At 35.5% G+C, this 15165-nt stretch overlaps 1 protein-coding gene across 4 annotated transcripts; it reads left to right on the top strand.

Moving 5' to 3' along the window:
* Positions 1 to 4596: 4596 nt before the first annotated feature.
* LOC120109121 (E3 ubiquitin-protein ligase BIG BROTHER-like) lies at positions 4597 to 14698 on the top strand. Of its 4 annotated transcripts, none has more exons than XM_088718523.1 (9): positions 4702 to 4734; positions 5664 to 5734; positions 6891 to 7046; positions 8961 to 9198; positions 9809 to 9882; positions 9970 to 10014; positions 12063 to 12187; positions 12720 to 12828; positions 14452 to 14698. In XM_088718523.1, exons 3-9 carry the CDS (start codon positions 6900 to 6902, stop codon positions 14488 to 14490), a joined length of 777 nt encoding a protein of 258 aa, XP_088574649.1. In that variant the 5' UTR covers positions 4702 to 4734; positions 5664 to 5734; positions 6891 to 6899; the 3' UTR covers positions 14491 to 14698. The 4 variants fall into 4 exon arrangements, with proteins under 4 accessions (XP_038978794.1, XP_088574649.1, XP_038978795.1 ...); XM_039122867.2 differs by having other exon boundaries at positions 4703 to 4734; positions 5664 to 6172; XM_039122866.2 differs by lacking the exon at positions 5664 to 5734 and having other exon boundaries at positions 4597 to 4734.
* Positions 14699 to 15165: the final 467 nt, after the last annotated feature.

Raw genomic sequence — 15165 nt, 5'->3', positions numbered from 1 at the left:
GTGATCACTGTCTCCCCAAACCCTTGTAGGGCCACTTTTGGGTTGTTTTTTTTTGTTGTTGTTGTTTTTCGTTTTTAATCCAATTCTTGTCAAGATCCTCTTGCATTTATCTGGAAACTCAATTGTTCCAAGAAACTTATGCTTCCCCAGATACATTGTTGGAATTACATTATTGGTATGGCCTGGATGTGGAATCTTAGCAAGTTTCTTGCTGTTAGGGAATGGTCTGATGGCGGCCCAATGTTCCTGTCATGATATTACAGTTTTCAAAAATATACTGGCATTTCTTTATGGCCGTTCCTATCTTGCGGTGGAAAGTAGTGTAGATGCCAAGAATATATAACGCCAGGATCGCTTGTATCACTGCCGGAAGGGGGTTTGCAAACCTTCGGCTACAGCCAGGCAAGGTTGTTCCTGTCATGATCTGATGAGAGGTATATTAACCGAAGTAATTGGTCTGATATGCTCCAAGATATCAACGGATGTAATATTGATAAATTGGTCATTGATATTTAACCATTTTTCTTATGAGTTTTTAATTACCAAAACTACATACTACGCGAAAGAATCGGGTGCTATATGGCCTGATTTGGTAAAATCTCTGGAGACATGGTGCAAGACTTGTATATATTCCTTGGGGTTTCAAACGCAGCGTAGCCTGTCAATCCGACAAATGGGAATTACAGATAAAAAAAGAGGACAATTATTGTATTTTGCTTGCCCATATTTTTTTTTTGTATCTGTTCAGTATTTTCCTCCATGATGCATTATCGTTTTAGATGTATCTATCAGTAATTGGGCAAGTGTAAGGGATCGGGAGTTTATGAAAGGAGCCTGATCAATAAACATATTTTTTAATACTGGTCAAAAGTGTATGTGCAGATGCACCTGGTATAAGGGAAAATGTAATTAAGGCTTATAACTGATCATTTACTTAATAATAGAAAATCAAAGCTATGCATTTAAACATGACCGTTTGTTCATATCTGGAGTCATTCTTTCTTACGACTCCAAAATGTGATCATATTGCTAGCAGCAAGAGATAGAATGTCCTTATTGCCATTTTTAGCATGCGATCACATTTCATAAAAAAAAATTAAAACTCTACAAAAGTCTAGGAACAAAAATTAGTAAGGCTGTAAAGCAAGAATTTTTTTTATTTTTTATTTTTATTTTACATCGAGAACTTACATAACGGGTGTAAGTGCTGCCCAAAGAGGCCGTAAAGCAAAATTGAGAGGAGCTTAATTGACTGTGAAATTTCTCCTAATTAAATAACAAGATGCCAGCTCCAATTATTATCGCAATACAATACGCTATGCTCCAATTAGACTCCAGATGTTATGTGGTATGTCAAGCATGCTGGTTGGTGCGGTTAGAGTAGGAGGTTCAATCAAAATATAAAGGAGTCGTGGAGACCTTACAGTCTCCTCTATTTATCTGGTAGTCTTCAAAAGCTTGAACAGAAATACTGGGAGTCTTGAACAAGGGCATCAATCTCTTGTAGGAGTCCACTGGGAGCCTCGAAAAGACTCTTGAAGTAGCCAAGTAGTATAAGAGCCATCAAGTGGGTACTCTATTGAACCTACATTAGAGTCTTAGTGGGACTATGCAGTTTGAAAGAATGCTTACTTTGATGGCTATGATGTTTCAAACTAAATTTAAAAGTTAAGAATGCTTACTAGAGCTTTCATAATATTCCTCAACATATCATTTAACTAGGACTACTTTTTGTTTGCCATTCTTTTACTTGCAATAACAAGGGTCTGAATCCAAGCTCATGTTCAATATCATATTCTCACTATCTTTTTTGATAAATAATCCTAATGTTTTGAGCATATCATATTCTTACTACCATGTGATAATATTTTTCTAGCAAGCATCTTAACTTTTTGAGAAATTTATCAGAAATCCTACGAATTGCTAATCATTATAACCTTTTTTTTTTTTTTTTTTGAATGATGAGGGAGGTTAAATATAACGACACAGCCTGTATTGCAAAAAGAAGGGAACTATTTACATCGAGAGAGAAGGTAGGAGTTCAGAGAAATTGTCCGGGATGCAGAGGTGAACAACTCCAGGCAAAAACTAATTGAAAGCTGAAAAGAGAAGGTAGGTTTAAGAGAAGGTGTCCGAGATACAGAGGTGAACAACTCCAGGCAAACACTAACTGAAAGCGGAAACGAGGTATATGAGAAGTTATAAGCTAAATTCGAGGGGCGGCCCAGAAGAGAGAAGTGACCTTATTAGATCCTACGCACCTGAGCCTTCGAGCAGGAAAAGGGAGACCACCAACCAGAGTTTTCGGAGGATTCCAACTCATAGAAAACTTTACTATTCTATGGTAAGCAAATTGCACTTGTCTTCTCCACATCCCTGGATCATTCGCAAGAAACCACCAACCCCATTTTGCCACCTTCCACTTTTCCAAGACACAGTCTTCCAATTTGCCTGACAGCTTGAGGAACCTTTCCAAAGAAAAGACTCTTTGAGTTTGTCAAGTGCTTATTATATTTCTTTTTGGCTTGAGCAAATACAAGGGTATCATTTGCATATTGGAGTATTTCATTCACCCACATATAGCTATAGCAGCATTATTGAACACCTACATATTGGCTCAACAGCAATAATAAAAGATAGTTAAGGATGATTTTTTTCAAAAGCTTTAGAGAAGTCCAATTTACATATGACCCCAATTTGATTAACCCTTCTTGAATGGGACAAAATTTCATTTGCACAAAAGATATTATCCATGATAGACCTTTCCTTAATATAAGTTGTTTGGGCCGGATCACTAAGATCATTCATGATAGGTTGAAGCCTTAGTAGGGTTCAAGGATATCTTATAATAATAAGAATATAATAAAAGAAAAGAAGATAAAAAATAACAAATAGTTAATACAATTTTTTTTTCTTCTGAATTTTGGAGATGGCTCTAACTTTTTCGTTTAATAAGTATAGAGATGGACAACACCAAAACATGAGGAAAAGAAAACATAAACTTATATAGAATTATCAAAAAAAAAATTAATCGAAAAGTTACAAACCTCCATATGCTTAATCGCTTTGGAGGCGTTTGGTATGGGGTGATCGTCCCAGGATCAAGGGTAATGTGGGTGGAGGTGATGGGATCACCGCATTTGGTTCACCACAGTGATCCTACGTGGCGATAATCCTGTATTACCTCCACTCCTCAAATTACCGTCCAACTCGATGATGGGATACCCGTCCTTGAGGTTGGAAATCCAAGATCACCCCATGGCAGTGATCCTGGGTTGAAAGTTAAAGACAAAAATATCCCTCAATTTAGCAGAAAAATTGATATATCAATATACCATCAATATATTATGTCAATGTTATATATATATAATATTATGTTGATATTATATATTATATTAATGATATATATTATAATATAATATATTACTAATCATATTATTATCCTATTATTATTGAAGGATAATTTTAAATTATAGGAGAAATATATTATTATATTTATATTTATGTAATGAAAATATTTAATATATTACTCCTATTTACCTTATTTTCCTAATCAAAATAATTATTAGTATTAAAAATCTATTATAAGTATAAATAAAAATATTAATTCTATAATAAAAAATAACATATTTTTATAAGATTAATAATTTATAGGAGTAATAAATATATTTATATATAATATATTAATAATTAATATATTGATAAATATATTAATATTTTATTATAATATATTTTATATGATTAATAAATATATGATAAGGGCTACTAAAAGTTGAATATGTGACAAAATTATGGAGCTATTATAAGAATTAGACTTATATTTTTGATTCATGAAAATTAAAAATACATAAAAAAATCCATCTAAGATATATCAGGGGTATTTGTAATATTATGTGGTCAGTGATCTTGGATCTTCATACAATACCAAACAAGTTACTCATGAATACTCTGGAGATTTTTAATCACTAGAGCTTGACCTACCAAACATATTGATCTTAAATCACTAGGAATCAAATCACCCCAGCGTTTGGATTATCGGAGATCTTAGATCACCGTGGTGATCTTGTTGGGGTTACCAAATGCCCCCTTTAGGTATGCACCTAACAAATGAACTCCAATTTGTTGATATATTGTCCTTTCAATGATTACAAAAACTATCGAAGGAATAGTTACATAAGCTACCAAGTTTCATTAATTTTCCTTTTTCAATCATTACATAAGCTACCGAATGAATCACGCTTATCAAATCCAAGCATGGAGATTCATCCAAAAATGATCAAGACTTGAGGTAGGAGTCCTTCCAGGAAATGAACGGTTTGAAGGTAAAAGTCTTCCTTGGGAGCAAAAGAGTTGACGCCGCGGGAGTAAATACGCTTGTATCGCTCCGTTCCCTCCGAGAAATTATTACATGGGCCAGACCGGATCAGTGAATCGATCCAAATCGTAAAGCGTATGCACGGTGGATGATAGGCACCCAAATTTAATTTTGAATTATTTAAATATGGGAGGTTAATTTGGTGAGAGACTATTGGACTGGTCCACCACGTCTAATCCATGAATTAGAATTTAGACGTTGCCTCCGCGTTCTTTTTCTCTTTGTTTGCATGCTGGGAACTGGTCCACCGTTGAGATGGTGGACCTGGTCCAACCGATAATTTCTCCGCTTATAGACTGATCTCCAGGACATCACAGACCCCAAGGGTAGTGGGCGAGAGACCAGAAGCCCCTCCGCAGGTGAGATTATAGTTCCTCCTCCTCCTCCTAGATTTGCTTCTATTATATTGTTTTCTTGTGAAAATTTCGTTTATTTCTTCATAATTTGGTGCGAAGATGGTTTCTTGGGTCAGTGATGAAAGGAATTTGTGAAAGTGTTGAGCTTTCAGCTTTTATTTTGATGGCTGCCATTGGATTCACAGTTTTAGCTGGTGTCTTCTAAAATTTTCGTACCAATTAAGGGAATTTACTGCGTTTGCTGCAAGAAAAAAGGGATCTTGCTACTTGCCGCTAGGATTTCTTGACCCGATTGGGAAAATGAAGGATCTTTAGGTGTGTGATGCTCGTGACTTTTGGGATTCGTTTCTGGGACTTTCTTTATGGTGCTGGACTTTGTTTCTTTCGTGCTTATATTGTGATCTTTCCGCTATGATCAGAGAGGAAGCTGTCGGTGGTTAATTATTATTCGGTTTATGATCTTTAAACATGTGGCCTTTATTATGTTGAGACATAAATATTTCTCATAAAGAAAATTCTTTCCATAATTAAGTGTAGTTAATTGTGTTATGAAAACTACGGGACCAAATAAAGAAATAAATTGGATTAATCTTCAATGCAAGAGGTCACTCTGATAAGCAAGGATTGCATTGTAAGAGTACCTTGATAGAAGATGGTGCCCCCTGTGTCGGAGGTTGACTCAATAGTTTGTTATTTAAGGCACCAAGATCAGGGCCCCTAATTCATCACTTGGATTTGATTTAATGAGGAGAAAACGTTCAGAAATTACAAAGATTTGGCAAAATTTTCTACAAATTTGGAAAGTATCTGGGAACATAAAAAACTAAGAGCAAAATGTATATGTATTATACGATAATCCCTCATTCAATGCCTTTTTAGCCCGTTTTAATAACATCTAGTCTTCCCATTTCCTGCTTTTCTTCTGATGCCAGTGATTGTAGCCGTCTTGTCAAGAGGAGCGGGTGTCTTGTCTTTCGCATGGTGAAAGCTCCAGTGGTCCAAGGTTCCTTCAGTCTTGAAACTTCGAAACTCAAACCCCAACCTAGAAAAGGATGCTACAATGTTCGAAATTCTCAACTTAACACGCCCCTTACTTCGCGACCTCCCACTACTTCCTCTACGCCTTTGGAATCGAACTTCACTGCATCCTTTTATCTGATTCAGCCTTACTAGTGACGACTCCTTCCACCTTACCACTACCCGCTGCTTTTATTAACATAAATCTTGCTTGATCTCGTACAACAGTTCTTCCATACCAACTTAGCTGCCCGGCGCTGCTATTGGCATAACACCAACCTCACGGGGGGCTAAGTCCTTCTCCAAAGAGCTGCCCAAACCTGGCTAGGTATGGGACAGACTGATTGCACCTACCAGGCACAGGACTTGTGCTCTGCTTTGTGGCGTGCTCTCTTCAGTGGGCGTGCTCCCATAAGTACTGAAGGTATGCCATGGTGCAAGAATGGGTGGTATGTTCTGTACTACTTCACCATACCCATACAGGAGCCTTTAAGATTCATATCCCAGTGAGGTGAGAAAGCACTAAAAAATCAACAGCTTATCGTTCGACACTGTGTTAACTGATCCAATTACTTTTTCCATAGACAACAATAAAACCCATTCTCTGTATGTTAAGTTGACTTAATCACTGTGAATATTTTGTGTTGTGATATAACCATGTTTATCTCATGTTGCCCTCCTTGTTTTTTATTGAGTATTTATCAAACATTTCTGTTCTGTGGTATGCTTTCTGAGAAGCATCAGACAGTACAGATTAAAATTGTATTGCTTTTTGGAAGGAGAAAATAGTAACATTTTAGATCCAATTAGAAAAATTGGAGTTTTATCTGTAAATTTGGTTTTATTTCATTCTTCTTTGTTTATATTTAGCTTTATGAAAATTTTGAAACTTTGCATATGAAGTTGCACTTTGCCATTTCAATTGCTTAAATCTTTGTCCTTTTCTACTTTACTATTTACAATGTCTGGTCACAAGTATGCAGCGATAATCATCCTTAAATTTCCTACAAAACAGGAGGACTAACGTTCCAAATCTACTTTTTTATATTTAGTAATAAATTCGATGTCATATGTGTGTCTATGTGCATTCTGGATGATTTCCAGTAGTATTCAGCATTTGGAGTTTTTTTTTTCCAAATTAGGTGGCCATCATGGGAATGGAATTTGAGATGAAGGGAAAGCAGCAATCAAATGTTTATTACGTAAATGCCCCGGTCCCTTGTGTGGTGGAAGAGAATTATGGAGGATATTTCAATGATCATGATGTTTCTGCACTGGCAGAAGATCTTCAATCTCAGGTGGGCTTGAATCGAATTTTTTTTGTTGTTGTTTTTTAAAGATTTTGGTGATATAGTTACAACTTGGCAATTTTGAGCTTATTCTTTCTAAAATTATTTATATCAATTGTGGTTCCAAGAATTGCCAAATGACTAGATATTTTCAGATCATGATTGAGAAAATTATCGTTGTTCTCAAACTGATATGTTACTTTGTTTTGTCCGCTAACATAAAGGCAAAATGGTAGATAATATTGGCGACTATTTCATTTCAGCTACAACTCAGCTACAACTGTGGTGATCATTTGAGAAAGTGAACTCAAAGTGGCCAATAAAATGATGTCTTTTAAACAAATTAGAGTGAGCTGGTGCTTTTACTGAAGGAAAGGGAGCTGCATTCTCTTCCTGCTCTTAATTGTGGTGACTCCAGGATTTCATGCAGAAAGAACTTTTACAAGGGGACAGCCACTGGAATAAAAGAATAGTGAATGGAGTGTGAGTCACTTGCATTTGAGGATAGACTCACGGGAGGCCATTTCGTAAATTTTGCCAAAACTTTGGTTTATCACAGGACTTCATTTTGCATACAAAAAACTAGTGGCTATAGGCTCAATATGGAAGATGTAACTCCTGCTATCCAATTAAATTCTATGAAAACCTCTTCTATGGTGTTCTGCAAGGTATTTTTGTGAGCTTTCTTGAGTGTTTTTCTTGTAACAAGTGGAGTGAGAATACACCAGGAAGTGCACTCGGCACTTTGTTCTTAATCAGTGAAACCTCTCCCTTATTCTTCTTATGGACATAACCTCCCCTTTCATTTTTCCTGTCATTTTTGTTGTGCATTTCTCATGCTCCTGGAGAGATCCATCTAGTACATTGCAGGGAGAAACATACTCATTCCCTCTTGTCCTCTCAAGACTGGTGCTGTATATATGTTCCTTAGAAAATTATAACCCTTTTAAAATTCCAATTATATTCAAATATTGAACTTACAATTAGTTAAATGATGTTTTTATTCTCAAATAGAATGTGGCAAAATGGGCTGCAGCAGCAGTGCCTTCATCAAATTTGTATTTTTTCAAAGGTCCAATTGCCTTGTATTTTTTTCATGCAGATATGCATCCAATAAGCTTGTTATATGGCTCTCAGGGAACTGACTCTGATGATCTTACTATTTTAAATTCTTTGGTTCCATAAATATGCACTCGAATAATTTAATCAGTCAATCACATGGATTCTCTAAATCACATAGTAATCATAAAAAATGAAAAAGGAAAAAACCTTGACTCATCAGATAGAAAGGTTTAGAGATCAATCTAAGTACAACTTAACTGGTAGTATCATTTAGTTTGACTCTCTTACAAGAACAACTGCTTGTGTCACCAAAGATGTTACTTCATCAGTCTCACTTGAGAACTAGAGTGGAACGTCATCATGGTTCCATGTGAATGTTTAAACCATACCTATATGTTTGTAGTGTAGGTATTGACAAAGTATATATTAGCACATATTGCAACTTTTTCGAAAAAAATTAGGGCTTGTTTGTATCATTGTTGTTTTTGTGTTTTTGTTTCTCTACAAGTTTGTGAAATACCTCATGCAAATTGATACTAGGGATAGCATTTGCATAAAACTTATGCTATTCCCTGCTTTTATTTTCGCCTTTTCCTGAAAGCAATATATCTTTGCTAGCAAAAGCTCTAAAGCATTTACAAACAATTTAACAAAATAAAATGGTTCTATCACATATGTTTTTGGTCTAGTTCGTTTTTCTTCTTGGGTTTTTGAAAACAAAAACAGAAAAGAAAAGCAATACCAAATGGGCCCTAAGCTAACTCCAGAATCAGTAGTCAGTTTTCATATCAGTAAACTCCTAATAATTGCAAAACTATTCTATAATGTTGTTTTATTATTTTGTGTAACCTCTCTGTGCAGGAAAGTGTATATGAATCCTTCCTAAGAAATGCTCCGAGTGATACAACAAGAGCTTCTTCAAGTAACAATTCTAGACACAATCATGATCATGTCTCGAAGGAAGCAGGAAGAAATTCTTTGACAACCGCAATAATTGAGTCACAACTATCTCGAGATGAAGCTCTAGCTAGAGAACTGCAAGAGTTGGAGAATCACCTTGCTAGTGCTTCCCTTGGTGGAATTACTGGAAGAGAGGCTGGTAAAGACAGTCTCCAAACAATTTTGTTTTTCTTGAAGTACTTATGGGAGCTAAGTTATTTGTCTGTTATGCTTGTATCATGATTATATTGTTCACTACATTGCTGCATGTTTATCATTTATTCCTCCATTTGGAGGACTGGGCCTTGGGTTGGTACAAGTGGCGAAGGATAACCCATCAAGCTGATACCAATTTGATGGGACATTGCTTGTCTCAGTTCATGTTTCTATCTATTACTTAGGCTTTATTGTTTATGTGAATCTCTTCTCTATTAATGAGATGAAGTTTGTAAAATGTAGCTTATGAAGATAAACTTTGATAACAAGTAATAATGTCTATTCAATGAACCAAAGAATCATTATAGATTTAATCTATTAACTGCTTTTACTGTATCAATGTTGCAGCAGTTATATCGAAATCATTAACTGTTGACTTTCTCAAAACAATGCTACTTCTTATATGTTGGAGTCAGTAATTTAGATGCAATATTCTAACTTCTCTTTCAATTAGACTTATAAGAGAAACTACTGAAATTGTAGCATTTATAATTCTTAGTCTGGTATTGACCATTTAATAGTTCTGGCACTAATGATATATTCTCTTGGCATAGTTCTTCAAGACACAGACCCCACACAATCTTCCTCTGCTAATCTTGAACTCAATTTTGCAAGCTCGCCTGTTCAGGTAATTTGCATTGTAGTTTATGATTCTCTGGAAATGCATCATTTCATACATCTGAAACTGAAGTTGTTTATGATTGGTTATACACAGGTTGCGCAGGAAGATGGTATCGACCCAGATAACATGACTTATGAGGTGTGTTTGTCAATACCTGTTTTTTCAATACACACATGTATACATTGACACACGCACACGCACACACGCGCGCACACAAACACATATGTACGCATATGATTATGTATATGCATATTATAAAGGAACTGCAAGCTCAGTTATGCTTACATCTTTCAAGATACTATTCCATCTCTTGGAAGAGAAAGAAGCAAGATGTCAATCTTTCTCTAGAGCTAATACTTCATATGTACTAGCTCTTATCTCCACTTAGGTCATCTGGCTTTGTGCCTGAGTGTCACAAGCCTTGTTGTTTAACTCGTCTAACTGATGATTGGAGTGCTCTCCATATAAATATAATTCAAACTTTTTACATTATAACTCAGTGCCACTGCACCCACCAGATCTGCATACTCTTGCTTCCTCATATCCTTGTCCTCAGTCTGGTGAGTATCTTGTAGACTTATGTGATTTGTCACAAACTACAGCTTTTCGATATCTATTGAGCAAACTTGGTCTATTACTTGTGCTAAATTTATGGATTTTATACAATTCTACAAAGGATGCACGTCCATAATAATTCATTGTAGAGATATTTATTTTAAGTGCATTTTAACTGAGGCTTTGACAAAATTTTCCATATGTATTGGTCTTTTGCCTTCCATTAGTAGATTCTTGCTCCATTGCACCATTGAGTGGTTGGATCTTCATATGGAAATTTGATTGTTTTGCTAACCTTTGATAGGTCTAGTCGTTGAGTATTATGTCGCTTTCTGTCTTTGACACTGGTGTAGGGAGAACTTAGCTATTTATACAGAAAGGAATGAATGCTACAATGTTGCTTACAAAGTCGTACATGCCTACCACATGACATAATGCTGAATAATAATTTGAGTATTGGGATTCTTGTATCACATAACCAGTGGGTCTTAGTACATGCCCTTTAAGTAAACGGATTAGTAGCAGCCAATAGTCATGAGCTTTATAAGCACATCGTACAAATATATATATATATATATATATATATATATATATATATATATATATATATATATAGAGAGAGAGAGAGAGAGAGAGAGAGAGAGAGAGAGAGAGAGAGAGTACAATCAAAGATATGCATCTTTGATACACATAATATGTAAAAGAGTAAGAAGACAAGGATCTTAAAAGGTTTTGGTTGGGTTTGGGTTGCATAGAATAAGAGATAGGCTCGAAATTTCTTGTAAGTTGACTCAAGAAAGGAATCTGGATGCTAAATTGTTACAGAAAGTAGGTGAATCCTGAGATTTGAGGATCAAGGTTGGAATCTGAGGGTTTTACAAAGAAAAAAATTAAATCAGTAGAATATGGTTGTAGAAAGTTTAACATAGCCATAATATTGGTGACTGCCAAAGGTAGCAGAAAATCTTCCACTTTACAAGGAATTAATGTCTCAAGGATTATAAAGATTCTGACAACACTGATTTACTGGTTCTGTAAGATGTCTTATTCAGTGAATTTAGGCTTTCAGTGTACTCCAACTTTATAATATATCTTAGAGCCAAGAAGCAGCAGGAGGAACTAATGGAATATTAAGTCACGATTTTTCATAGCAAGGGAATTGGTGAGCAGAGGACATCTTTTTGGTTTCAAAAAAAAGAGGAGATCATTATTTGGGAACAGGACTGGCACCAGAGTTCAGTAATCCCAGCTTCTGAGAATTACATGGGCTTAAAATGATTCGACCTCAAAAGATACATGAATCTTCATATTAGAACTCTCAAACACCATAGATTATTAAACTTCGATGCTCTTGATGCTTTTGCATTGCATAAGTATGGGTGATGCATCATGATGGCAAATCATTCTTTGAGTTTCATGAGTTGACATCACCGAATTACTGCACCCAGTTTTTTCTTCAGATGTAGATTGAAATTAGGCACCATTATTAACAACTGTAACTTATGTTGCACTTTTGACATGAGAAGTACATTCCTGTTATTCATTGTTCTTATTTAATGATTTGTGAGACTACTTCTCCTTGTTTTCAGTTATCGACATCGCAACTGAAATTTTGAGTTTCATAATTTCAGGAATTGCAACAGTTAGGTGAAGCTATAGGTACTGAAAGCAAAGGACTATCCGATGAGCTTATATCCTTCTTGCCAACTTCAACGTACAGAATTGGGTTATTCTCAAAGAAAGAAAAACATGAGGAGTATGTTTTGGTTTAGTTCTTTATTTACTATTATATGTATTTGCTTTTCATCAAAGTACTTTAATATTTGGTAGGCCATGATTATGCTTTTGTGAAATACTGACCAAGCCCAAAAACATGAGTATGTGTTGGTTCATTTCTTTTCTTACTATTATATGTATTTGCTTTTCATCAATGTACTTTAATTGGTAGACCAAATTTATGCTTTTGTGAAATCTTGACCAAGCCTGCTATGAAACTCTACTTCTATATTATTTCTAGATGTCCCGTCATCATAGTATATCTTGTTCTATCCTTTATGGAGAACTAGAACAAGAAGTAGATGGTTTTTGACAGGAGCAACTGAATAACAAATCAGCCAGGCATTATGATCCTGAGCATTAGTTTACAGGAAGTCAGCTTAATTGAAAAGCAAATTACTGAAGGAAATTTTTGAATGCTCAAAATATTTGATATGATATGAGTTGCTTATGTGAGTTGCAGGAGCTCATGTTGTACGTTTGCCTTTCACCAATGGTTTTGTTACATGCAGATGTGTGATATGTTATATGGCTTATAAGAACCGAGATAAGTTGATGACGTTGCCTTGCAAACATCAATATCACAAAACTTGTGTCACGAAATGGTTAAAGATCAACAAGGTAATTTCTTTTTCAATATCATTTCACAACTTATCCATGTTAATTTAGTTTTCTGACAACCAGTCTTATTATAATCTTGGATGTAAATGTTTTTAGTCAGCTTTTCTTTTTTGTATCTGATGCACCTTGATTCTTCAAAGCAAGGTTCGCCGTACTGGTGTGTACCACCCCATATCGGGCATATTATACCATGCTGGTACTGAACCGAGATTTAGTACAAAGGGGTTACCAAGTCTTGGTACGCTGAACTGATCCCTATACCGCGTTCCAGCAGTTTATCAGCATGGTACAAATACAGGGTCCAGTCCGAGATTGCGAACCTTGCTTCAAAGGGTTGTACATGGTTAGGCTATCCCTATCCAGATGAATTCGATATTGGACATGAATGCGGGGACATTTGTAGTTGATGGAAAACCTGACAAGGAGAAATCAGCTTACAAAGAACATATTACAGGTGCCTAAAAGAAAAAAAAAGAAATACTTCTGATAACCAGAAAGTTACTATTTGGAAACTTCTTAGTCAAAAATAGGAAACAGATTATCAACAATCATATTGCAATTTTTATTTGGTTTGTAACAGCCATCAATAATTTGACTGCTCAATCTGTAGTTTAAGAACATGTTGAAATTACATAGCCAAACTGAAGCTACTTTGTATTTATTGGCTTAGTAAACTCCTACTATATATTCATAAATTCTGAATGTCTTTCTTATTTCGTAGGTCATATATTTTGAGATAACCTTAAGATGAGCAAAAACTTGAAGCCTAAAGCTTTGTTTGTATGGTCTTCTTTGCAACAGAAACCCCAAAACCTTATCCATGCAACTGATGATTGCTTAAATTCCATGTCTCCACGTCTCACGTAGTTCATTAGACACATCTTGATCTGCAGCAGCGAGCAAACCTTGAAGGTGTTTCGATGTTTCTAGTCATGGTCGATAACCTTTTAAAGTGATTTCTTCTTCTGCCTCTTCTCTTGAAAGATGGTTTAGCCTTTCTGTAACCTAAACATAATAGGTTTATTTAGTAATATTATAAGAAAAACTGGACATCACTATATTCTTAAAATATGGAATGAACAGCTGTCAAATTGCTGTATACTAACAAATAATTGGAGAAACATGTTTGATAGGAGACCAAATGTTGTGGTTCTTGGAAAACATGCATCGCATTCAGTTAATAAGCTAGTTTTAATTCTTGGACATGGCTCTAGTCCAGCAGTCAAGTGGATTCGTAGTTCTGAGTCTTAGTTTTGCCATCTATAAACATTTTGACCAGGAGATACAATATGGTGAAAAACAAAACATAATACGACCATTAGATTAATGAGTCAATTTCAGTACTTGTAAAAGAAACTCAAATGGTTTCCATCCCTCTGTTCTTGTATTAGATTAGAGTTTCATTTCTTTTCATCTTCAGCATTACTGTATCTTTTAGATTTCTGCTTGCTTGGATCTTCTCCCAAAACAAAGGCTTTGTTTTATATTAATGTCTCAAATTTCCTGGGCACTTTCTCATGTTTATATCTTATCGTTCACAAGTAGATTTTAAGTAATTTGGTTAAACTCATTAATTTATTAGTACAAATGAGATTGATTCCACCCATTCAATTTCTGTATCAGGCGTGCCCAGTATGCAATGTGGAGGTTTTTGGTTCTTAATGAACGCATCAAAGCTGCAAGTGGTTGTGTATGTTGCATGAAGTATCTCTATCCTTTTGGATGTCTCTTGAACCAGATCGTGGTTGTGCAGCTTGTATATTAATGCTAGCTAATGTAGAAACATATCTTGACATCGTAAATTTTACACTGAGATGGGAAGTGTGGATCAAAGAACTGATATTTAGATGGGAAAGATGTTTTCATGCCATTCTGATGCAATGCCTTTATTTGCTGCATTATATATCATTATGTGACTAATGTTTGACTAGTATATAACTTTAATTATAGGCCATCAAAGCTTATGCCTTTCATAAATTGTCCACAGGATGGTTGTGAAGAAACTTCTTAGCACTAGATAGCAAGGTTCATTGAATTGGTACCACAGGGTGTAGGATATAATTTCTCCTCCATGGGCAGCAATACTCTTTTCTTTAGTCTTTTATACCCTGCATGCGGTGCTCGAGCAACTAGAGAAATTAGTGTGCAGTAGAGAAGCCAAACAGGAGAGATATCGAGCATAAGGAGATTTTTCTTAAGGATGGCTTGGATCAGAGCAATGTGCCTTGCTCTGTCTTGATATGGCCGATTTCAAGCTTCGGCCATGTTTGGTTGCGGGACGATTTAGCGAACTGAAATGGCTTTAGAGCTAGCAAAAATCGAATCTATCCGGAACAA

The sequence above is a fragment of the Phoenix dactylifera genome, chromosome 3 (genome assembly GCF_051530095.1).
Source record: "Phoenix dactylifera cultivar Ajwa chromosome 3, Ajwa_hap1_PhDact_Kaust_v1.1, whole genome shotgun sequence".
NCBI lineage: Eukaryota > Viridiplantae > Streptophyta > Magnoliopsida > Arecales > Arecaceae > Phoenix > Phoenix dactylifera.
Note: the sequence above shows the minus strand (reverse complement) of the source record. Positions and strands in the feature narration are given on the sequence as shown.

Bases quoted from the DNA above. Each gene is read 5' to 3' on its own strand.
- LOC120109121 (XM_039122866.2), top strand. From the start codon at position 6,900: ATGGGAATGGAATTTGAGATGAAGGGAAAGCAGCAATCAAATGTTTAT. The intron at 10,015-12,062 runs GTGTGTTTGTCA...TCATAATTTCAG, and splicing joins CAGATAACATGACTTATGAG to GAATTGCAACAGTTAGGTGA. The intron at 12,829-14,451 runs GTAATTTCTTTT...TTTCTGTATCAG, and splicing joins AATGGTTAAAGATCAACAAG to GCGTGCCCAGTATGCAATGT.